Source organism: Oncorhynchus clarkii, chromosome 22, assembly GCF_045791955.1.
Source record: "Oncorhynchus clarkii lewisi isolate Uvic-CL-2024 chromosome 22, UVic_Ocla_1.0, whole genome shotgun sequence".
In the NCBI taxonomy this organism is placed as follows: Eukaryota; Metazoa; Chordata; class Actinopteri; order Salmoniformes; family Salmonidae; genus Oncorhynchus; species Oncorhynchus clarkii.
Window position 1 is genome coordinate 11462952 of NC_092168.1, and position 24374 is coordinate 11487325.

At 41.4% G+C, this 24374-nt stretch overlaps 1 protein-coding gene across 1 annotated transcript; it reads right to left on the reverse strand.

The window, feature by feature from the left end:
- Positions 1–2237: 2237 nt before the first annotated feature.
- LOC139380358 (solute carrier family 40 member 1) lies at positions 2238–22868 on the reverse strand. The gene is made up of 8 exons (XM_071122975.1): positions 22563–22868; positions 22355–22422; positions 21060–21219; positions 20667–20782; positions 16968–17094; positions 16336–16581; positions 7815–8465; positions 2238–6905 (listed from the first exon to the last, which is right to left on the reverse strand). The coding sequence occupies exons 1-8, from the start codon at positions 22594–22596 to the stop codon at positions 6583–6585; spliced, it is 1725 nt and encodes a 574-aa protein (XP_070979076.1). The 5' UTR covers positions 22597–22868; the 3' UTR covers positions 2238–6582.
- Between the last annotated feature and the right edge of the window lie 1506 nt (positions 22869–24374).

The following is a 24374-nucleotide window of genomic DNA, read 5'->3' on the forward strand; positions in this document are numbered from 1 at the left end:
GACAGGCAATCCAGCTCATAAAGTTATACGTGTATAGGTAGGACTTACTTAATGTCCTTTTGTGAGTTTGGACTTTTACAAGCGAATGTAAACGAAAGACATTACTCAAATGAACAAAGTTGAGGCATGCTTGTCTGAAGCAAGAACAGTACTGGTCGCTACGGCAACGAGCCTGCCTGCTCGAAAAAGAGTGGGGGAGGAGGAGCAGACAGGCTGAGAAATGAGAGGAGAAAAACACAAGGAAATTTAGACAGCACTGGCCCTCTAGCCTACAGATAAGTCATCCAAAGGGCTTTGACTTCTCAAACACCGAAGAAAGCTAACACTATGATTCACCCTCACTTAGATAACTAGCTAATTAAATTTAGGGGTCGCGAGATTCTGCGTTCTTCACACAGGAAAAATAGTGTTTTCTAAAGTCAGATCTAAAAAGCTTCTTATTGTAATTTCTGCTCGGTGTCAGACAATTTGTGCTTCAGTTGCACTTCTCCATTCAAAATGCCCGTTCATGAATTCTATCACTGATAGTCAACGCTCTGACAGTGTAGCTACTTTCTCTGGTACTTTTCTCAGTGTAGCCAGCCTACTTTTCTCTGGTAAAATGAAAGATTAACTTTAAGCAAAACATTAGGAAATTTAGCTGGCTACATTCTTTCTATGATTAACATTTAGAAATATTGTGGTCATGCATTGTTTTGTTTTTATACAAAAATGCCTTGCTTTGTCATTGTAAGCTCATATGGCTGCCTGCCAAATAGTGTTGCGCTTGTGTTGTCCTCTGAAAGTTCATTTATTTTCAGACAAATGTGTGGCACTAATGTATTTTCTGTGAAGCAAAAAAACTCTGACTTTCAATAGAAAATGCGATCCCTGTCAATACCACAGCTGGACTCACCTGCTCCCGCTTTCTACGGTTGCACTATTTACAAACAAACAGGCTCAACTGTTCTGGGGAACTACTGTATGCTTCATAATGTGACAGGTGAAATAAAGAACGTATTGCACAAGTTGACTGCAGGTATTTGCCTAAAGTAGCTACAAAAATAAAAATGTAGCAAAAAACTTCAAATGATTTTAAATGGTATTGGAAAAACCATCCCCTGGCTATTTCCAAATACCCCAGTATACTGCCCAAGCCTACCATGCAGTATTGTTTATTATGCAGATTGACTCACTTATCAAAGTCCAGCTAATGCAATCAATGTTATTCATACACTATATGTGTCAAGGTTGCTGGCATCATGGATGTAATTGTAGTTCCTAGAGGTAGAATGAGCTCCAAGCCCTGACAAGGCACTTAAAACTGACCAAGTCACATTTTTCTGTTCCTCAAGTTGACAAAGCGTGCGTAGGTCTGCCTCAGCAGAAACTGGGTCACGCTCAGTTGGTTTCCCTATTGGCCCAAAAGGATATGTTTAGTCAGTGAGGTATGTTTAGCCTGTTAGTGACCCAATATCACCTGGGACTGTAAACCTGATCCCATTTAACCAGAATAGAAATCACTGAGGGTAGAAAGCCAGTTGTGTTCTTAAGGAGCTATCGGCAATGTCAGGCCGGCCATAGGTCACTGTGCTCCTAATTTTTAAAGAAGGGGTTAATTTAGCAGGAAATATTTAAAAAATCGGAACTATTAAGATTCTATTTTGTATGTTGATGTTTCTTAAGATCAGTGTGACATTATCTGAGGAAACAAACTCAAATCTTCTGCATGTTTGTTTTATCTGGAGTCTTAGTTAATTTAAGTAGGCATTGGACTTCGTAAAGTGCACTTTTCCCCTTAAACCCTCAAGGCCAGGAGGAGCGTTTGTAACTGTTGGTTAGTGTGTCAATATAATGCACTGGGCCTCTTAGAGAGCTTGTGAGCAATTTGGGGACAGGCGGCGCTGATGCAAATCCAGAAAAGCCAGTCGACCTACTGGTCACACGGGTCTGTTCTGCCCAATCTGTCACTCATGTTGTGGGAAACCAGGTCACTCTTTGTCTTTCGCCTGCAAGCACACAGGTCTAGATCATACAGCTCAGCTTAGCCAGTCAGTCCATTTAACACTGGCTGTCAAAGGGGCTTCTGGGGCAAATTAGGGACTAACCCCTGTGGAATTTGAACCTGCACAGTGGCGGCCTGGCCAGAGCTAGAGAACTGGGGACTAGGAACTGACTGAGGGGGCCTCTTAAAATGGCTGCAGTCTTCTTATACAGTACAATGATTTGGTTCCTGTGATAACATAAAACACCAACGAGACAGTGTGAAGACTTTTTTTATTTATTTCAGAGCTCATGCAATACAAGCTGTATAACTGTCCTCCACACATTTGAAGTGAATGCAAGAATTACATTCACTTCATCTCAATTTACTCTGTTGCAAGCTGTGATGAATGATTTCACAATGATTCAATTTTTTTTTTTTAACAGATTATCTAACAATGCTTTTTCTGTATTTAACAATGATGGTAGATTATGGACAGTACATTATGGTCCATTGGAACAGTGTACTCATGATTGTTTGGTTTATGCATTAGGGCTGGGAATTGCTAGGGACCTTACGATGTGCCGATACGATATGTATTGCGGTTCTCATGATTCTATATGTATTGCGATTTGATGTTCCAAACATTTAGCTCACTATGTCTGCTGCAGAGAGACGAGAGCATGAGAAAACAACTAGTTTTAATCTGTCAGGAAATAAGTCCTGAAAATATGTTGGCTCGCTGTTTTAAAAAGATGCTATAGGATGAAAAATACCGGGGTTTTGATGCAGGTACAGCCGACCAGCGCTAGTGTACACTACATACAGTAGCAAAAAAATACAAAATATTGATCTGTAACAATCAACAACAAAATCCCATTACTATTATGCATGAGAGCATTGCTTTGTAAACACGAGGCAGAGAAATTTCACAAATCGTTCAAAAAACATTTATTTGCTAATTGAGAAGTTAACACTTATATAAAAACATTTTAAAAACAAGACTAACATTTATAGACGACAATCTGACTACAAAAAATGTACATCCAGTACAGTGTATCAAATAGTCTATCAATTGATGGCAATTGTTATATGAAAAATATAAAATTGCCTTGTATGAAGTATTCCTGAATAAATGTTAAGAACAAATGCGCTGTTATTTTATGGAGAATGTGCTTACTTTACATTGAGGGGTAACCCATGTCAAACATCAACATAGAGCTCAGTTCCTGCCATTTCTCTACAGAACACCAGCTGCAGTTCCACAAACCTGCAGTCCTGTCTGACTCTAGCTCTGGGCGGTGTATTAAAAGGCTCTTGTAGGCAGATGTAAAGAAAGGCCTCACTGTTCTCTTAAAGTGCTGTGGCTATTCTCTGCACCAATCCTAATATTTTCATTACAAAAGCTCGTCCATGGTTTTCATGGGAAGAGGTAATAACCATAGTCTATTGTGAACATGTGAGTATTAGTGAGTCAAACCACATTTTAAAAAATAAATAAGGCTTCTGCAAACATTTTAGTGGTGTTGGAGAGCTCCAAGAGCTACAAACGTACAGTTCTGCCTGGCAACCACCTGGTTGGTGTAATGGCAGTCCTTGGCCAGCTGAGACAACCTGAAGATGCTTACAGTTTTTCATGCTCACCTTGTGTCTGGGTTTACGATTGCACTGTGTGTTTGCATTTGTGGCAGAGCTTAGCGTAATGATGGCTCGGTATCATGGGCTCGCCAGGAAACTAAAAGTCCTTCAGTTAACCTCAAAGTGGGGAGGCAGGAGCTCAGCCAATATTATGGACATAGTACAATCACTTAAAGTATTCATACCCCTTGACTTATTCCACATTGTTACAGGCTGAATTCAAAATGTATTACTTTTTTTCTCTTCGCCATCTACACAATACCCCACAATGACAAAAATGAAAACATTTTTTTTATTTTTCCCTGTACCTTTTGGTAGTGATTACAGCTGTGAGCTTTTCTTGGTAAGTCTAAGCTTTCCACGTCTGGATTGTGCAACATTTGCCCATTTTTATTATTTTCAAAATTCTTCAAGCTTTTTCAAATTGGTTGTTGATCATTGCAAGACAACCATTTTCAGGTCTTGCCATTTGATTTTCAATTAGATATGTCAACTGTAACTCGGTCGCATTCACCCTCTTCTTGGTAAGCAATTCCATTGTAGATTTGGCCTTGTGTTTTCGGTTATTGTCCTGCTGAAAGGTGAATTAATCTCCCAGTGTATGTTGGAAAGCGGACAACCAGGTTTTCCATTGATTTTGCCTGTTTGGCTTCATTCTGTTTCTTTTTTGTTGTTTTACTATCCAGTCCTTAACTTTTACAAGCATACCCATAACATGATGCAGCCACTACTATGCTTGAAAATATGGAGATTGGTACTTTAATGTATTGGATTTACCACAAACAACACAACTGTTTTATTCAGTACAGGCTTCCTTTTTTTCTTTGTCAATTTTGTTCGTATTGCTGTTAATCCATCCTCCGTTTTATCCTTTCACAGCCTTTAAACTAGTGGTTTTAAAGTCACCATTGGCCTCATGCTGAAAACCCAGAGTGGTTTCCTTCCACTCCGGCAACTGAGTTAGGAAGGATGCCTGTATCTTTGTAGTGACTGCGTGTATTGATACACCATCAAAAGTGTAATTAATAACTTCACCATGCTCAAAGGGATATTCAACATCTGCTTTTTTTTTAAACATTTTTGCCCATCTACCAATAGGTGCCCTTCTTTATGAGGCATTGGAAAACCTTGCTGGTCTTTGTGGTTTAATCTGTTTGATATGCAATGCTCGACTGAGGGACCTTAAAATTATTTGGATGTGTGGGGTACAGAGGTGAGTTAGTCATTTAAAAAATCATGTTAAACTCATTGTACACAGTGAGTCCATGCGACTTGTTAAGCACATTTTTACTCCTGAACTTATTTAGGCTTGTCATAACAAAGGGGTTGAATTCTTATTGACTCGATATTTCAGCTTTTCATTTTTAATTTGAAAATGTGAAACAATTCCACTGACAATATGGGGTATTGTGTGTAGGCTAGAAACACAATCTCAATTTGAAATCAGGCTGTAACACACAATGTGGAAAAAGACAAGGCGTGTGAATACCTGAGTAGAAATCTATTATGACAAATAATTAGTAGTTTACATTGTTATACTATAGTTAAGAGAATTGCGGGGAGGGGGTCGAGATCTTAAGTGTACACAAGTGTCTACAATAGCGTTAATGAGCTTATACAAGTTTCACTGTCAAAAAATATTTGGAATGCTCAAACAAAATGTAACAAACCGGTTTTCCCCTCACTTCCTTTAAGCTATATAAGAAGGTCCACTTTGGTCATTGAGTGCGTTGTTAATGTTTTTTGCACAGTTTTCCATCTGTTTGCTATAGCTAGTACATTAGCACCAACATTGGGTGAGAAAGACAATAGTGGTGACACATTGAGAATATACACCTGAGTGTACAAAACATTAGGAATACCTGCCTAATATTGAGTTGCACCCCCTTTTGCCCTCAGAACAGCCTCAATCAGTTGGTGCATGGACTCTACAATGTGTCAATCGTTCCACAGGGATGCTGGCCCATGTTGACTCCAGTGCTCCCCACAGTTGTCAAGTTGGCTGGCTGTCCTTTGGGTGGTGGACTATTCTTGATACACACGGGAAATTGTTGAGCGTGAAAAACCCAGCAGCGTTGCAGTTCTTGACACACTCAAACCGGTGCACCTGGCATCTACTACAATACCCCGTTCAAAGGAACTTAAATATTTTGTCTTGCCTATTCACCCTCCATGGCACACACACAATCCATGTCTATCTCATGGCTTAAAATCCTTCTTTAACCTGTCTTTGAAGTGGATTTAGGTATCACCAATAAGGATCGTAACGTTCACCTGGTCAGTCCGTCATAGAAAGAGCAGGAATATTTTGTACACTCCATGTATAGATAAACATAAGTATTTGTGCTCCTTGAATAAATACATTTGCATAACCCTTATAACCGTGTATTAAAGAGAAATGAGCAAGAACCGATCATCTAAAGCATTAATTACTAAAGCTGAAATAACAAATGCTAACACAAATGATTTATAGCACCAATAAACTACTGAGAAACAAATGGCTTCAAAGTGGAAATGGGAATCCCACGGCTGATGCAGAGCTGTAATGAGATGCAAACAGCACTAGCACATACTTGAGCAGTACCCAGCTGTAACCGTAGTAACTGCAAGTGGCAATACCTGCAATTTTCCACATTTTAATTTAGCTTTTAAGCTGAATGCATGACAAGACTGCTACATTTTAAATATTGGAAGTAGGGAAGTGGTCTTTTTGTGACACTTATGACCTCATGATCTGGGTTGTTTGTCTGAGAGAGACTCCTTCTCTGTGTCTGCGGCCGCACTACCCTCCCTCAGCGAACGGTAAATGCTATCTACAATGACAAAGGACAGCACCTGCTAGGGTAAGGCGCAAAAGTAAATACATTAGTCCTGCCGGGGCTACAAGCATGTTTAGGTTGATGACTAGGGGGCTGGAGGAGAAGGGGGCATTTGTGTACTGCAGGCGGAGCTGTAAGCAGGGAAAGAGTCTCTTTAATGGGTTACACCGTGGTGGGAAGCAAGGAGGGAGAGTCGGGGAGGGCCTGAGTCTGCTGCTCTGGAGACCAGCAGAGGAAGAGGCGCCGCCCGAGGCTCTTAAAGGCAAACCTGAAGTACATTATGTGGCCCATAGCCACGAATGAGACGGAGAGGATGACGAGCAGGCCGAAGGCCTCTGGGTTGGGCGCCAGAATCACCATGATGAAATGCAGAAGGTCTAGGAGGTAGTTCATGGAGTTCTGGACGCCGTTGATCAGTCCCCTCTCCGACTCGATCACATTCTCTTGGATGAGCTGGGTCACGGTTAAGTCAAAGGACCATAGACCTGCAGAGGGGATGACGGCACAGCAGTCATTCAGAATGGCATTTTTACGGCCACATAAAAGCAATAGAAAAATAATCATTGATTTAATAATCATTATCTACTATATTAGATATTGTCTACTATATTGGCATCAAAGGCTGGCAATATTTCTCTATGGTGACATTAACACCGACTGGAGCCGACTTCCCGCGAAGTGGTGGCTGCTGCCTTATACCAGTGGTTCCTAAGCTCAATTTTTTCATTTTTAAATAAATAAATATTTCTAGCCAAAACAGAATAACCAAATGTGGGGTCTGTGGAAAAAGTTTAGAGGGTGCAATACAATGTCATATTAATCTACAATTTACCCTTAGAGGGATGGCCTGGGAGGCTCACAGGGATCCACAGTTACTCCATTTTCAACTCAGTACTTCCTGTATTTCCTTCCTAATTTTAAGCTTTAAAACTGCAAAACGTTCTTTCTACCCCATGGCAAAATGTGTAGAGTTGCAGGAAATTAGCCTAAAAGTTGGCTACGAATGAGAGGGAGAGGAAATTAGCTGCTAAATTGCACATTTTCTCCACTGGGAAGAGGGAGTCTTTCAACAACAACAAAAAAATCCCAGGGCCCGAGACTTGGTTAGTCTAGCCATGCATGCACTGCAGCAGTCATAGTAAAACTCTTTGTATGCTATTTTTATCGCAATCTAAAGTTGGGAGTTGTGTTCTGATTTTGAGGGGGTCCCTGATGAATTTGCTATCACAAAAGGGGTCCCCGCCTCCATAACGTTTGGGAACCCCTGCCTTATACAACAAAGTTCATGCGCTACGGAATGATGTGACGCATTGTTTTAGACTTCTGTGCCACCGTAACCTAACATAGTAGCACTCATTAGGGCTTTTCCCAATGTGGACTTTCGAGTAACTCACCAATTCTAGCAGCAATGACCCCAGAAAACAGCAGGCTGACTGACATGTAGGACTGCAGAGGCGGCAGTTCCTCGGCGGGCGGCACGGTCGAACTATTAACCAGCAGACCCTGACCATCGATGGTTAGCACGCTAGTCGGGTAGGCGGCCTCCGGGAGGGCGCTGCTCTTCCCAGTCAGGTGGCTATAGATGTCCTGGAAAGGCGAGACACTGAGGTCAAAGGGGCTGCCCGGTGCAAAGACGGACGCTACGCACAGCATTAGGCAGGAGAGCTGCACCACACCCGAGATGAAGCCTGTGCGGATCAGGCCACAGCTCTTGCGAACCCAGGTAAAGGCCACCGTGCCACAGATGCCCGACACGGCTGAGGCGCCCATCAGCAGGCTGAGCACAGAGCCGTTGAGGCCCTGCATGTATGCATAGCCTGTGGTAATGCAGTCAAAGCCCAGCACTGTCATGTAGAGGAAAGCCAGGGACATGCCAGCGAAGAAGATGGACTGGTTGTAGTAGGCCACCCAGCCATCGCGGATGGTGCGCAGGGGCTCCGCCATCTGGTAGCAGCAGCCAGTCTTCCTGGGAGAGTCGGCCTTGACGACAGCGGTCTCGTTCATGAGCTGGGAGCCCTCCACTGGGCCCTGGCCGTTCTCTAGCTCTGCAGACCACAGGAAGAAGAGCAGATAGACATGAGTTTTTGGGCCACACAACTGTACACAGATCAGGGCCCGTATCCACAGTGTCTCAGCAGGAGTGTTGACCTAGGATCTGTCCATTTGAATCTTAAGCAACTTGCATACGCATTATTTAAAGTACAATAGAGCAGCATAGCTACTGTAATAGGTCAAAGCTGCGTGCTGGAAAACCTTGGTAGAGCACAGGTGGAATAGGCATTGTGCTGCTCATGAATTTCTTTCAGACCAATCCCTACTTCTCTCACTTAACTCTTTTTCCCATGGTGATTACACAATTTCTACAACATTTCCACATGCAAAAGGTATTTTAAAAAATGTAATTTGCGCTTAAAATGTCAAATCAAATGTGTCTCAATTTAGGGCCCGGTTTCCCAAAAGCATCTTAAGGCTAAGTTCATCATCAGAACCTTTGTAGGTGCATCGTTAAATCTCCGTTCGTTACTGAAATTGCACTTAAACACTTATTTACAGATGGCCTCTGACCACTCATTGAACAGCTAACTGGGTTGTTGGATGCTTTTCTTTTGCCCTTGTCACTTTATACACACAAGATTCTCAGCTAAACATAGAATCCATGTGTTTATCTATCTCTATGACCACAATAACTTCTGAACGAAGCTTACTACAGTACAAAGTTGCCAATGTCTTTGCAATTGTTATAAACCAGCAAAGGGTATAAAATAATCCATGACTGCCTTAAAATTAATAGAGTAAGTAAGTAGAGTATAGGCGTATATATTTAAATCAATTTCATGTTCAATTGAGTTATATTTTGCTAATTGTAAGCCGTCTACTTTTTTCTCAATTTCATGGATTTGCAGGCTTAACGTGCACAATGTGTCATTCATGTGCATAGCCTAAATATTCAGTGCATAGCCTAAGCATTGGAATAAGCCACCTAATTATTTGCAGCCATAGGTGATAATTTCTCTCTAGGAGCTGATCCGTTGTCAGTACCTAATGTTAAGGTACGATTTGAATGGAGAACGCTGATCTGAGAGCAGCACAGCCTTTCTTTCGATCCTATTACTTCCGGCGCCGACAGAGATGGCCGCCTCGCTTCGCGTTCCTAGGAAACTATGCAGTTTTTTGTTTTTTTACGTGTTATTTCTTACATTAGTACCCCAGGTCATCTTAGGTTTCATCACATACAGTCGAGAAGAACTACTGAATATAAGATCAGCGTCAACTCACCATCAGTACGACCAAGAATACGCTTTTCGCGACGCGGATCCTGTGCTCTGCCTTACAAACAGGACAACGGGGTGGATCCCATGCAGCGACCCAAAAAAATGACTCCGAAAAAGAGGGAAACGAGGCGGTCTTCTGGTCAGACTCCGGAGACGGGCACATCGTGCACCATTCCCTAGCATTCTTCTTGCCAATGTCCAGTCTCTTGACAACAAGGTTGATGAAATCCGAGCAAGGGTAGCATTCCAGAGGGACATCAGAGACTGTAACGTTCTTTGCTTCACGGAAACGTGGCTTACTGGAGAGACGCTATCCGAAGCGGTGCAGCCAACAGGTTTCTCCACGCATCGCGCAGACAGGAAAAAACATCTTTCTGGTAAAAAGAGGGGCGGGGGCGTATGCCTTATGACTAACGTGACATGGTGTGATGAAAGAAACATACAGGATCTCAAATCCTTCTGTTCACCTGATTTAGAATTCCTCACAATCAAATGTAGACCGCATTATCTACCAAGAGAATTCTCTTCGATTATAATCACAGCCGTATATATCCCCCCCCAAGCAGACACATCGTTGGCTCTGAATGAACTTTATTTGACTCTTTGCAAACTGGAAACCATTTATCCGGAGGCTGCATTCATTGTAGCTGGGGATTTTAACAAGGCTAATCTGAAAACAAGACTCCCCAAATTTTATCAGCATATCGATTGCGCAACCAGGGGTGGAAAGACCTTGGATCATTGTTACTCTAACTTCCGCGACGCATATAAGGCCTTGCCCCGCCCCCCTTTCGGAAAAGCTGACCACGACTCCATTTTGTTGATCCCTGCCTACAGACAGAAACTAAAACAAGAGGCTCCCACGCTGAGGTCTGTCCAACGCTGGTCCGACCAAGCTGACTCCACACTCCAAGACTGCTTCCATCACGTGGACTGGGACATGTTTCGTATTGCGTCAGACAACAACATTGACGAATACGCTGATTCGGTGTGCGAGTTCATTAGAACGTGCGTTGAAGATGTCATTCCCATAGCAACGATTAAAACATTCCCTAACCAGAAACCGTGGATTGATGGCAGCATTCGTGTGAAACTGAAAGCGCGAACCACTGCTTTTAATCAGGGCAAGGTGTCTGGTAACATGACCGAATACAAACAGTGCAGCTATTCCCTCCGCAAGGCTATCAAACAAGCTAAGCGTCAGTACAGAGACAAAGTAGAATCTCAATTCAACGGCTCAGACACAAGAGGCATGTGGCAGGGTCTACAGTCAATCACGGACTACAGGAAGAAATCCAGCCCAGTCACGGACCAGGATGTCCTGCTCCCAGGCAGACTAAATAACTTTTTTGCCCGCTTTGAGGACAATACAGTGCCACTGACACGGCCTGCAACGAAAACTTGCGGTCTCTCCTTCACTGCAGCCGAGGTGAGTAAGACATTTAAACGTGTTAACCCTCGCAAGGCTGCAGGCCCAGACGGCATCCCCAGCCGCGCCCTCAGAGCATGCGCAGACCAGCTGGCCGGTGTGTTTACGGACATATTCAATCAATCCCTATACCAGTCTGCTGTTCCCACATGCTTCAAGAGGGCCACCATTGTTCCTGTTCCCAAGAAAGCTAAGGTAACTGAGCTAAACGACTACCGCCCCGTAGCACTCACTTCCGTCATCATGAAGTGCTTTGAGAGACTAGTCAAGGACCATATCACCTCCACCCTACCTGACACCCTAGACCCACTCCAATTTGCTTACCGCCCAAATAGGTCCACAGACGATGCAATCTCAACCACACTGCACACTGCCCTAACCCATCTGGACAAGAGGAATACCTATGTGAGAATGCTGTTCATTGACTACAGCTCGGCATTCAACACCATAGTACCCTCCAAGCTCGTCATCAAGCTCGAGACCCTGGGTCTCGACCCCGCCCTGTGCAACTGGGTACTGGACTTCCTGACGGGCCGCCCCCAGGTGGTGAGGGTAGGCAACAACATCTCCTCCCCGCTGATCCTCAACACTGGGGCCCCACAAGGGTGCGTTCTGAGCCCTCTCCTGTACTCCCTGTTCACCCACGACTGCGTGGCCACGCACGCCTCCAACTCAATCATCAAGTTTGCGGACGACACAACAGTGGTAGGCTTGATTACCAACAACGACGAGACGGCCTACATGGAGGAGGTGAGGGCCCTCGGAGTGTGGTGTCAGGAAAATAACCTCACACTCAACGTCAACAAAACTAAGGAGATGATTGTGGACTTCAGGAAACAGCAGAGGGAACACCCCCCTATCCAAATCGATGGAACAGTAGTGGAGAGGGTAGCAAGTTTTAAGTTCCTCGGCATACACATCACAGACAAACTGAATTGGTCCACTCACACAGACAGCATTGTGAAGAAGGCGCAGCAGCGCCTCTTCAACCTCAGGAGGCTGAAGAAATTCGGCTTGTCACCAAAAGCACTCACAAACTTCTACAGATGCACAATCGAGAGCATCCTGGGTGGCTGTATCACCGCCTGGTACGGCAACTGCTCCGCCCTCAACCGTAAGGCTCTCCAGAGGGTAGTGAGGTCTGCACAACGCATCACCGGGGGCAAACTACCTGCCCTCCAGGACACCTACACCACCCGATGTCACAGGAAGGCCATAAAGATCATCAAGGACATCAACCACCCGAGCCACTGCCTGTTCACCCCGCTATCATCCAGAAGGCGAGGTCAGTACAGGTGCATCAAAGCTGGGACCGAGAGACTGAAAAACAGCTTCTATCTCAAGGCTATCAGACTGTTAAACAGCCACCACTAACATTGAGTGGCTGCTGCCAACACACTGACACTGACTCAACTCCAGCCACTTTAATAATGGGAATTGATGGGAAATGATGTAAATATATCACTAGCCACTTTAAACAATGCTACCTTATATAATGTTACTTACCCTACATTATTCATCTCATAGGCATACGTATATACTGTACTCTATATCATCGACTGTATCCTTATGTAATACATGTATCACTAGCCACTTTAACTATGCCACTTTGTTTACATACTCATCTCATATGTATATACTGTACTCGATACAATCTACTGTATCTGCCTATGCTGCTCTGTACCATCACTCATTCATATATCCTTATGTACATATTCTTTATCCCCTCACACTGTGTACAAGACAGTAGTTTTGGAATTGTTAGTTAGATTACTTGTTGGTTATTACTGCATTGTCGGAACTAGAAGCACAAGCATTTCGCTACACTCGCATTAACATCTGCTAACCATGTGTATGTGACAAATAAAATTTGATTTGATTTATTAGGATGTTGACATGCTCTAACACTTATTGAAAGTTCTCCCTACGTGGTGTTTTGGGAAACGCATGCAAGTTCTTTGGCCGTTTATAGAAACGATGGATTGTTATAACACTCTTAAGCTTAAGTTCCATCAATATCGGGAAACCAGGCCCTGGCTATTGTCTATTTGCATTTATGCAAAACACATGGATTCTCCCTTTTAAAAAGGGAGGGGGGTGAATATCGACAGCTGCTTTACATTATAAGCACATACCAATTCCTGTAAGTCACTCTCAAAGTACTGAATAAATTGGATGACTGAAGGAGAGCCTTCTAGACCCCCCTCCAGTTTTTTACTTGTTGATGGCTACTTCCCACAAAGGGAACCTACACCAATGTATTTTTTTGGTGCGGTCTGCACTGGCCTTGATTTCATCGTCCACAGACAGGACGCTTCGATACAAGTTACTTTTAATAGCAGGCTAGGAGAGCATTTTTCGCTAACCCTTAACCTAATTATCCTAACCTACTGCTATGAAAAAGTTGATCCACAGGTGGTAGCTCTAACCATTACACTATGAACCCTAGTCTTAACATATTGACATCGACAGACCATTTTAAAAATGGACAGTCGGGAATCGTTTGTTCCAAAATTATTTTGTTCATTCATTCAGTACTGATTGAAAGTTTATTTATCTTGCTTTGTAAAAAGACAGTTTAAAACAGTTGATTTGTTGAAAACACTCCATTTAACCTGTTATGGCTGCAATCCCCCTAAGGGGATAAGAGTCATCAACTACCGCTGAATAGCATAGCGCTACATACAATGAATATAAATATTTATAGTAATATTTATGAAATCACAATATAGGAAAACACAGTTTAGCCTTTTGTTAATCCACCTGTCTTGTCAGATTTTGAAATTATGCTTTACAGCGAAAGCAATCCAAGCGTTTGTAAGTTTATCGATCGCACGAAAAAACATGAAGTACACTTAGCATCAGGTAGCTCGGTCACGAAAATCAGAAAAGCAATAAAATTAATTGTTTACCTTTGATCTTCGGATGTTTTCACTCACGAGACTCCCAGTTACACAACAAATGTTCCGTTTGTTCTATAAAGATGATTTTTATATCCAAAATACCTCTGTTTGTTTGTCGCGTTATGTTCAGAAATCCGCAGAGAAGAGCAGTCACGACAACGCAGACGAAAATTCCAAATAGTTTCCATTATGTCTACAGAAACATGTCAAATGTTTTTTATAATCAATCCTCAGATTGTTTTTAAAATATATAATCGATAATATATCAACCGCAAATGTCTCACAGTAGGAGAGGGGAAAACAATGTCTGTCCAAATTCTGTTGCGCAAGCAAAACTCATGTGACCACTTGACGCGATGTCTGCAACACCACTAAGCAAGGGGCACCACCAAGCAAGCGGCACCATGAAGACAAAGGAGCTCTCCAAACCGGTCAGGGACAACGTTGTGGAGAAGTACAGATCAGGGTTGGGTTATTAAAAAATATCTGAAACTTTGAACATCCCACAGGGCACCGTTAAATCCATTCTTAAAAAATTGAAAGAATATGACACCAGAACAAACCTGCCAAGAGAGGGCCACCCACCAAAACTCACAGACCAGGCAAGGAGGGCATTAATCAGAGAGGCAACAAAGAGACCAAAGATAACGCTGAAGGAGCGGTAAAGCTCCCCAGCTGGGCTTAATGGAAGAGTGGCCAGAAAAAAAGCCATTGCTTAAAAAAGGAAATAAGCAAACACGTTTGGTGTTCGCCAAAAGGCATGTGGGACTTTTTGGCCATCAAGGAAAACGCTATGTCTGGTGCAAACCCAACACCTCTCATCACCCCGAGAATACCATCCCCACAGTGAAGCATGGTGGTGGCAGCATCATGCTCTGGGGATGGTTTTCCATCGGCAGGGACTGGGAAACAGGCCAGAATTGAAGGAATGATGGATGGCGCTAAATACAGGGAAATTCTTGAGGGAAACCTGTTTTAGTCTTCCTGAGATTTGAGACTGGGACGGAGGTTCACCTTCCAGCAGGACAATGACCCGACGCATACTGCTAAAGCAACACTTGAGTGGTTTAAAAACTTCTTATGACTGCAGGAGCAGTATTGAGCAGCTTGGATGAAAGGTGCCCATAGTAAACTGCCTGCTCCTCAGTCCCAGTTGCTAAAATATGCATAGTATTATTAGTATTGGATAGAAGACACTCTGCAGTTTCTAAAACTGTTTGAATGATGTCTGTGAGTATAACAGAACTCATATGGCAGTCAAAAACCTGAGAAGAAATCCAAACAGGAAGTGGGAAATCTGAGGTTGGTCGTTGTTTGAGGATTCTACTGTGAAATGGGACCAAATGAGAGAGAAATGAGTCAGAGGTCTGCCAGCAGTCACGCGCTGGTCACGCGCATTTCACATGAGGTAGCTGCGTTCCTTTGCTTTTCTGAAGACAAAGGAGTTCTCCGGTTGGAATATTATTGAAGTTGTATGTTAAAAACATCCTAAAGATTGATTCCATATATCGTTTGACATGTTTCTACCGACAGTAACGGAACTTTTTGACATGTCGTCTTTAACTAGGGAACGCGCTTCATGACTTTGGATTTGTTTACCAAACGTGCTAACAAAAGTAGCTCTTTGGACATAATTAATGGACATTATCGAACAAATCAAACATTTAATGTGGAACTGACTTAACCTGTTAACCTATGACTTAATGGACAGAAATGAGCACGTGAGAGCAATTTAAATTATAAATGTCATCAAAACTGTTACCCCTACAAACATATTCAGTCCAGAAGGTGATGATCATGATCAAGTCTAATGATCACTTTATGGACACTAGTCTCGTTCTTATCTGACGCCTAGATAGATATTGAGCTAGGTCGGGGCAAGACATTTTATTTTTTTTCCTAATGCTAACGACCCTGTTATCTGCTATGTGATTCTCGGTAACGGCCGGACTGCTTATGATGAGGTGGGGGTTGTTTTGTATGGCCAAGTTGATTTGCAAAGTTTCATAGACATTGGTGTCACATTGGCTTAGATATGATCGTAGAGAGATTTTAATTTAATATTGAGCTTTAATCAAGACTAATTCATTGTGATCTATAAGGCAAAACTGATCCTAGCTCAGCACTCCTACACTGAGACACTTTGTTGATACGGGCCCAGATCTCAGCATTTAGTCTTTCTTTCAAAAACAGATTTCTATTTTGTTTAAATTTTTTTGTTACAATATTTCACAAGAACACTGATGTTAAGACATGATATCTATCAGTGATGTTCATTGATGTTTCAGAGAACTGGAGGGCTAGAACATACCTTTTGGGGAGTTCAGTCGTTTCAGTTCCTGGTAGTCTTCTTTCTTGACAGCCTTCATGGCCAGTGCTGGAGTTTTCTGGTAGACTTTCCACAGCAGACAGTACTCCAAGCACATAGAGCACAGGTTCCAGCTGGCAATGAAGCCGCAGCCAATAAAGTTGGAGCAGAAAGCCATGATCTGGCCCACCAACATAGGCGCCAGGATGTTTGTTAGCTGGTCGATGATCCGTACTGTGGCATTCATGTCTATTGAAGAAGCGCAGAATTATTTTATTGTCCATTATCCACAGGAAAAGCAAATTCATATGACAGGGATTTTTATAGATTTCCTGAAGGTCAATTTACTTCAATGGTGCAGATAAGCAAACTGTAGCACATAGCTCTGGTTATTTGTGAACTGTGGGTCTTTATGGCTTGTGAAAAAATTCCTTTGAGATTAGATGTTCGGAAGTGTTGCATTTTTACTGTGTTAATCTGTTTGATAGCGTTTGTAAACCAAGGTGAAACTGGGGAAGTTATAAAATAACAATTAGTGATTTGCTTTGGTTGGGTTCAAAGTCACGCCACTGCAAGGAGATAAATGCCCGGTCACGAGGCCAATCGATTGGTGATGGTTTCCCAAGGAGACTGACCTGCCAGCTTGCTGCTGTCCTGTCCAGCCACAACCACCACCCAGTCTCTCTGGATGGTAATGGACATGGCAGTACTGGCCAAGTTAGCAATGTTGGCTATGGAGATGACCAAGATATAGCAGCATGTCTGAAAACCATGAAAACAAAAACATTATTGATCGCTTAGGTAAAAATCAAAACATACAAGTTAACTTTATAAATTTACTTTTGAAAAATCAAAACATGAACAAAGTTTCCAGTATGATATTTTTGGCCTCAACATGTGATCTTACTTTCTTTTTTTTCTTTTTAAAAATGTGTTCATCTTTATTTTAACAGGGTGTCATGGAGACCAAGTCTCTTTCAAATGAGCCCTGCACAATACAAAACACACACTTAAATACAAAATATGATAATAAAAAAAAAATATATATATATATATATATCTTCACTTAGAACATCCCCCACTATTACTCTAAAGTCCCTTACTCTAAAGGCATTCAAGCCTCCCTTGCAACATATTCCACATCTGTGGAGCATAAAAACTACAAGCTAGTTTTATATATATATATATTTTCTATCATATTTTGTATTCAAGTGTGTGTTTTGTATTATGCAGGGCTCTCTACCTAAATCAGAAGCCACCTTTGGACCCTCTAGCACTATGCAATCCTGTGCTCTTGTCAAGGTCAAAACAATAAAATGCAGTACGAGTGTCAGATACATCAAAAGTTTCTACAGGAGCACTTTGCAAATAAACAGAAAGGGAATGCTGCTCTCTTACATACAAAGGCCCAACCCACCTTTTGATAACTCCAAGGGTACAATAGAAAACAGCATCTAGAGGTTAAAGTGTGGAAGCTTCTGCGTGCATGTAGATTATATCCCCGTAATCTAAAACAGACATACAGTAAACGGCCTAGACAACTTCCTTTCTATTATCAAAAGACTACACATGCTCTATTTCTCTTTTTTTATTTAAATGTTTTATTTAACTAGGCAAGTCCGTTTTAAGAACAAATTCTTATTTACAATGACGGCCTACCCCGGCCAAACCCGGACAACGCTGAGCCAATTGTGCGCCACCCTATGGGACTCCCAATCACGGCAGGATGTGATACAGCATGGATTCGAACTAGAGTTCGATTTCTAGTAATTGGGGATGATTTCAAGTTTTCATAACAATCAGAAATCTGTATTTTTGGGCGTTGATTTGGCCTATTTATTTATTTATTTTTTACACCTTTATTTAATCTTTATTTAACTAGGCAAGTCAGTTAAGAACACATTCTTATTTTCAATGACTGCCTAGGAACGGTGGGTTAACTGCCTGTTCAGGGGCAGAATGACAGATTTTTACCTTGTCAGCTCGGGGGACCCAATCTATCTTGCAGTTAACTAGTTCAACGCTCTAACCACCTGCCTCACGAGGAGCCTGCCTGTTACGCGAATGCAGTAAGCCAAGGTAAGTTGCTAACTAGTATTAAACTTATCTTATAAAAAACAATCAATCAATGACCTGTGTACTTAACCACAAACATCGATGCCTTTCTTAAAATCAATACACAAGTATATATTTTTAAACCTGCATATTTAGCTAAAAGAAATCCAGGTTAGCAGGCAATATTAACCGGGTGAAATTGTCACTTCTCTTGCATTCATTGCACGCAGAGTCAGGGTATATGCAACAGTTTGGGCCGCCTGGCTCATTGCGAACTAATTTGCCAGAATTTTACGTAATTATGACATAACATTGAAGGTTGTGCAATGTAACAGAAATATTTAGACTCATGGATGCCACCCGTTAGATAAAATACAGAACGGAATAAACGTTTTGTTTGAGGTAATAGTTTCCGGATTTGACCTAAGGCTCGTATTTCTGTGTGTTTATTATAGTTAAGTCTATGATTTGTTAGAGCTGAGGGGTGGTAGGCAGCAGCAGGCTCGTAATAGTCAAAGGTATATGGTTTAGAGAGAAATAGTCGACACGTTATAATTCCTGTAATAACTTGCGGCTGAACTTGAAAGGGGTTCCTTCGTTATTTTACCGTTCATGTCTTGAACTACTTCAAATGAGGTCTGTGTTTCGTGCTTAAACCGCCTCGGCGTTTTGATACCCGTGTAAATCTCACTAGGATAAGGTAACATTTGTCTAAATATTTTCATAAATCTACTCTACAAAAAAAATGATCTTTGCTTATATTTAGCCAATATTGATCAGTTACCTTGTCCTATGGATATCTACAGTTATAACATTGGCAAGGTGGTGTAAGCCTACACGAAACACAGACCTTATTTTAAGTTAATCTAAAAATATCCTATGGAATAAATGAAGGAAACGCTTTTCAGATTTTGCTAGACGGTGTCATGGGAATTATGACTCGCACTTTGGTAGTCAATTCTTACCATGTCCATTATTAAAATAGGATTTCCTGCATATAGAAATGACAGTTTTTGATTTCAACATTCATCACAGGTAACTTACTCTATTTTTATTCAAACAGTTGAGAGTATTTGTCTCCTAAGCAGACTCTTCAGTATCATTGTCACTTCAGAGCTGTGTGTGTGTTTTACAGATGGCAGAGAAAAGCAGAGCACCAGTGTGGGACTATTACATGGAATTGGCACCAGGGAAAGCAAGGTGTCTTATTTGTGATAAAGATGTAAGCATGGGGTCAGCAACGGCTAAATCAAATAATACCACCAACCTGTGGAATCACCTTAAGAACACCCATCCAAAAGCCCATAGGTATTATATTAAATTAAAATAATAATCGGTCGACCCCTATAGCTAGCACTTACACAACAACAACGAGAAAAACTACTATTGTTCAGCTTAGCATATTATCAGCCAGTGTAAGAGTGAAACAAACAGGCCTGCTGTTTTTTGTTGTGCATATTATGGTTGCAGCTGTTCTGGCCAGAGGAATACAGATGGATTGGCTCAACTGGTTAGGCAGTATTTCTAGACTTCACATGACAGCCCTAGAAGAACCCGCTGACTACACAGTCATGAACAAGACACTCAATCTCCTGTTTCTCCCCCATCTCCAGAAACACACATACCAGAGAACTTACAGCAACCCCCTCTCTCAAAAACCAAGGGCCCCTTCACAAAAACACGATTTGTCCAACAATGCACCACGTGAGAGACACTTTCATGATCCTGATAGTGTAGCAGCCAGCAGATTGTAAAATTCGCTATTGCAACAGTCTTATTTTATTAACAAAAAACAAGGCACAGCATTTCTTCCTTGGGACAAAGTCTTGCTGGACAATGTAAATTAAATCTGCTCATTTGGACCCGATCTACACATTCAACCAAAAGAACGAGCCCCTTCAAGAAGCCAAACATGTTTCCTGGCAAATCGTTGTGTAATCTTAAGAATCAAACAATTTTCTCTTGATCGCAACTCAGGCAAGACATGGCTTTCTGTTTCAAATGCGAGGTAATTGAGTGAACTCGAGGTCTGAGTGTAAAATACTGATGTAGCTCATTTCAAAGGCATAGTGAAGAAAGCTTTCAGACATTATTCAATGTGTAGCCTAGGCTACTGTCCAGAGACTGAACTGATGTGTAAAGGTTGTTTTAAATTACAGATCATATTAGACGAAGGTCACGTTGTACTTATCAAATGGGTAAATGCTTCTGCTGCAAATAACCATTCAATTCTAAGTTTAAAATGACAGTATGAGAGAGTTGAGGCAATGGAATCTTACCAGAACCCATCCATTATATAACTCAGAGAGCTGTTCTTTGAACTGGAAAACCACCATCAAGAGGATCCCACACAGTATGACGGCACAGTTCTGGACAACCAGTGAAGTCTGGGCCACTATCAAATTAGAGGACAAGCATTAGAGATGTAGAGTTGGTCATAAACAATTGATTTCTGAAGAAATCACCAAGACACATCAAGTTATTTTAATGGTCTCGAATAGAGAATTATTCCAATTTCCATCTAAATCAAACCATTCCCCAAAAGTTCTAATCCAAAACAAAATTAACGATTTACTAATGTTTTGAGACTGTATATTGCTTATTCATGTTCTGTGTATTCAGTTCTGTTCAGAAACACTGACTGTAGAGTAGGCCTACTTATGGCTACATACCTTTGAGTCTGGGGTTTTTATCCACCCAGTCACCGATAATGGCTCCGAGCAGCAGGACTGACCCTGCCACCACCAGTCCGTACACAGCCGTGAGCAGGAGGCTATTGCCATACAGCCCCACCAGAAATACAGCTACAGCGAAATTCCACATACGATCTCCCTACAAATACATGCATGTTACATTGTTGTTTCAACCAGCAACCTGGTTTCATAGCTTAGACGTAACATAGAAAATGTAAATCTGGCACACTAAAGTTATATGTTACGTTTGGTATGGTTACATAAGACAGATGGTTACTTAAGGCCCCCCAAAAAGTTGGATGGGTGGGTGTATAATGTGAACGTTTAGCAACCCAAAGGTTGTGAGTTAGAATCTCATCACAGGCAACTTTTCAACTACGTACTACTTTTTTTGTTACTTTCTAACTACTTACCATGTTAGCTAACCCTAACACTTTTAGATAACCCTTCCCTTAACCCTTTAACCTAACTCCTAAACTTAACTCTAACCTTAACCCCTAGCCTAGCTAACGTTAGCCATCTATCTAGAATTCGTAACATATCATACGTTTTCCAAATTCATACCATATAGTATGTTTGGCAAATTTGTAACATTGTACATTTTTCTAATCCGTAACATATAATACGAATTGTAATTTGCAACATATCATATGAAATGGGTGCTGGACCGCCACAAATTAATACACACCATACGAAACGTAACATATTATACTAAATGGAGTGTCTTGGATTTATGTACAGAATAACAAGAAATGCTCTGAGACCAGGTTGCAACCAGCTGTTAAAATATACTGTAGGGCTACAGTATATGGATAATGCTTGCAGAAACATTATCCTAGCCTACTATCGAGCCTATATAAAGCTTTCCTATATAAATTAATAATGGTCTACTGTCAAGGACTGTACACAAAAGAAACATGACCTTAATAATGCAATTACCTGATTTAGAAATACCATGACATAATAAATATTGAATAGACCATCGCACATTATAAGGAAACATCCATGTGTCTACTGATGTGGCATTGGACTTGATCAATGTGTTTTTCCGTGTTTTTTTTCAAGCAAAATGTACCCAAAGAGATGGGAAATGGCCTATATACATATTCCCTACGTGTGTACCTATTCTAAAACATAAATAAGCTATAAGATTTTGTCAAATGACCCTCCACCTATGATGAGTAATTAGGGTGATAGCCTACCTAAACATTATTTTAAATGAATGGTTTACAATGGTTGTGACATTTTGTATTGGCTACTTTTGATTCACTTACCCATGTGGAGAGGGCATGTCCAAGGTAAATAAGGAACTTTGCCGATGTGAAGAAAGATTGGACAGATTCTGCAAGGGAAATTGTGTTTGAGATTCTTTGTTGATAACGGAACAACTGTGGTCAATAGATCGGCAGTTATCAATACTTAATCAAATATTTAATTTGAATGAGTCCTTTTAAAAGCACTGAAAATATCAAATTGACCTACCACAATAACGTTTCTTAGGTCCCGCGTTATCCATTTGCAATTTTTTTTTCTCAATAATTTAGTCAATATTTATTTCCCTTTGTACAGGCTTTCGATGCAGGCGATACTCGGTTCATTGAATTTTCGATAAACGCACTCCAAAGCTCCCCTTTCTCCTTTCCAAACTTAGCTATCACTGTAGCTGAAGTTGGAAAGATATATATTTTCCGAAAAGCCTTGTTAGTTCAAATGCAAAACAATAAAATCTCCTGGACGGCTCCAGCAGCCTTCTCTCGTCCTTTCTGCACTACCAACAGTGTTTTTGTCCCCGCCGTCCCCTGTCAATATATCTACAGCAGAGATATTACAGAAAGGTGGAGATATGAATACCATTTGGCAATGAATGGACCCCAGCAGACTGCCGACCAATCGTGTTCACGTTGTCATGTTGCGTCACATGGTTGCTAAACTAATCGTCACACAATTCCTTCTCGAAGTCGGGGTATGAGTCGAGAAACGTGCCCATTTTCCGCGGAAGTACGCATTGTCACGATTCCAAAGCTATACAATATTACAGATACCAAGTAACGTATCTAACGTCATGGAAAATACTTGTAATGTTGTCATTCTTGTTGACGAAATTCATGCAAATGTTAGATTTTTTTGAGATAGCGTCCAGAATGCATCGCGCATTGCCAACGTACACTAAAGGCGGTAATACGATTCCAATGGAGTTTACCATCTCCTCAAAAGTATCTCTGCGTACGGTGAGAAGCACACGGCACAGTCCAGTCGACGACTCGAGCACAGCGTGATGATGCATATATAAATAATCAATGTAAATGCATTCAAAACAAAGGCCTTGTGGCCAATTACTGATACATTGTTGCAAAAGATCTGACAGGTTCCATGATTTAGGTGGTTGTTACAACAATATGAATTATATAATTAAGCAATAAGGCCAGAGGAGGTTTGGTATATGGCCAATATACCACGGGTAAGGGCTGTTCATAACACGCAACTCGGAGTGCCTGGACAAAGCCCGTAGCCGTGGTATATCGGCCATATATCACAATCCCCCGAGGAGCCTTAATGCTATTATAAACTGGTTACCAATGTAATTAGAGCAGTACAACTAAATATTTTGTCATACCCGGTGGTATACGGTCTGATATACCATGGCTTTCAGCCAATCAGAATTCAGGGCTCAAACCACCCAGCTTATAATAACTGCATATATTGGGTGAGGGATAAAGAAATATATATATAGTTGCAGATAGTTAGATACAACACATATATAGTGACTGTTTTTTATTGCTTTTATGTATCCCAGGACTCACTCGAAAACAGTGGCAAGTGTTACAGATGTGGACTACCCCAGATAAATAAACGCACAGTAGCCTATCTATTTGCTTACCTGTCAGGAAAAAAAGTGAAAATACATATAAAAACACTAAGATAATAAATGATGGATAATCCATTGCTTGTGGCATAACGAACACAAATTATCATGTTGTGTCGTATATTCAAGCAGGCTATATGGAGGGAAATGCTTGAAGCAGCACTGCTTGTTTATTTTCTGTGCATGTGTGCATAAAGTTGGTCAGTCTATTTGGGTCTAAAACCTACAAATGTATATGCGCAAGGAAGGGGGATAGGAGATAATAATATTACTGTCTCTGTTACATAATCTAATATCAGTCATTAAACCAGCTTCCCCTATCAGTTGGCTATATCGCAGGGGTCGTATTTTCAAAACGCAAATCATCAAAAAATCTGCGTTTTTAAACCATTTCACCTGTGTTTTATATAGAATGTCAACAGTATTTTTTT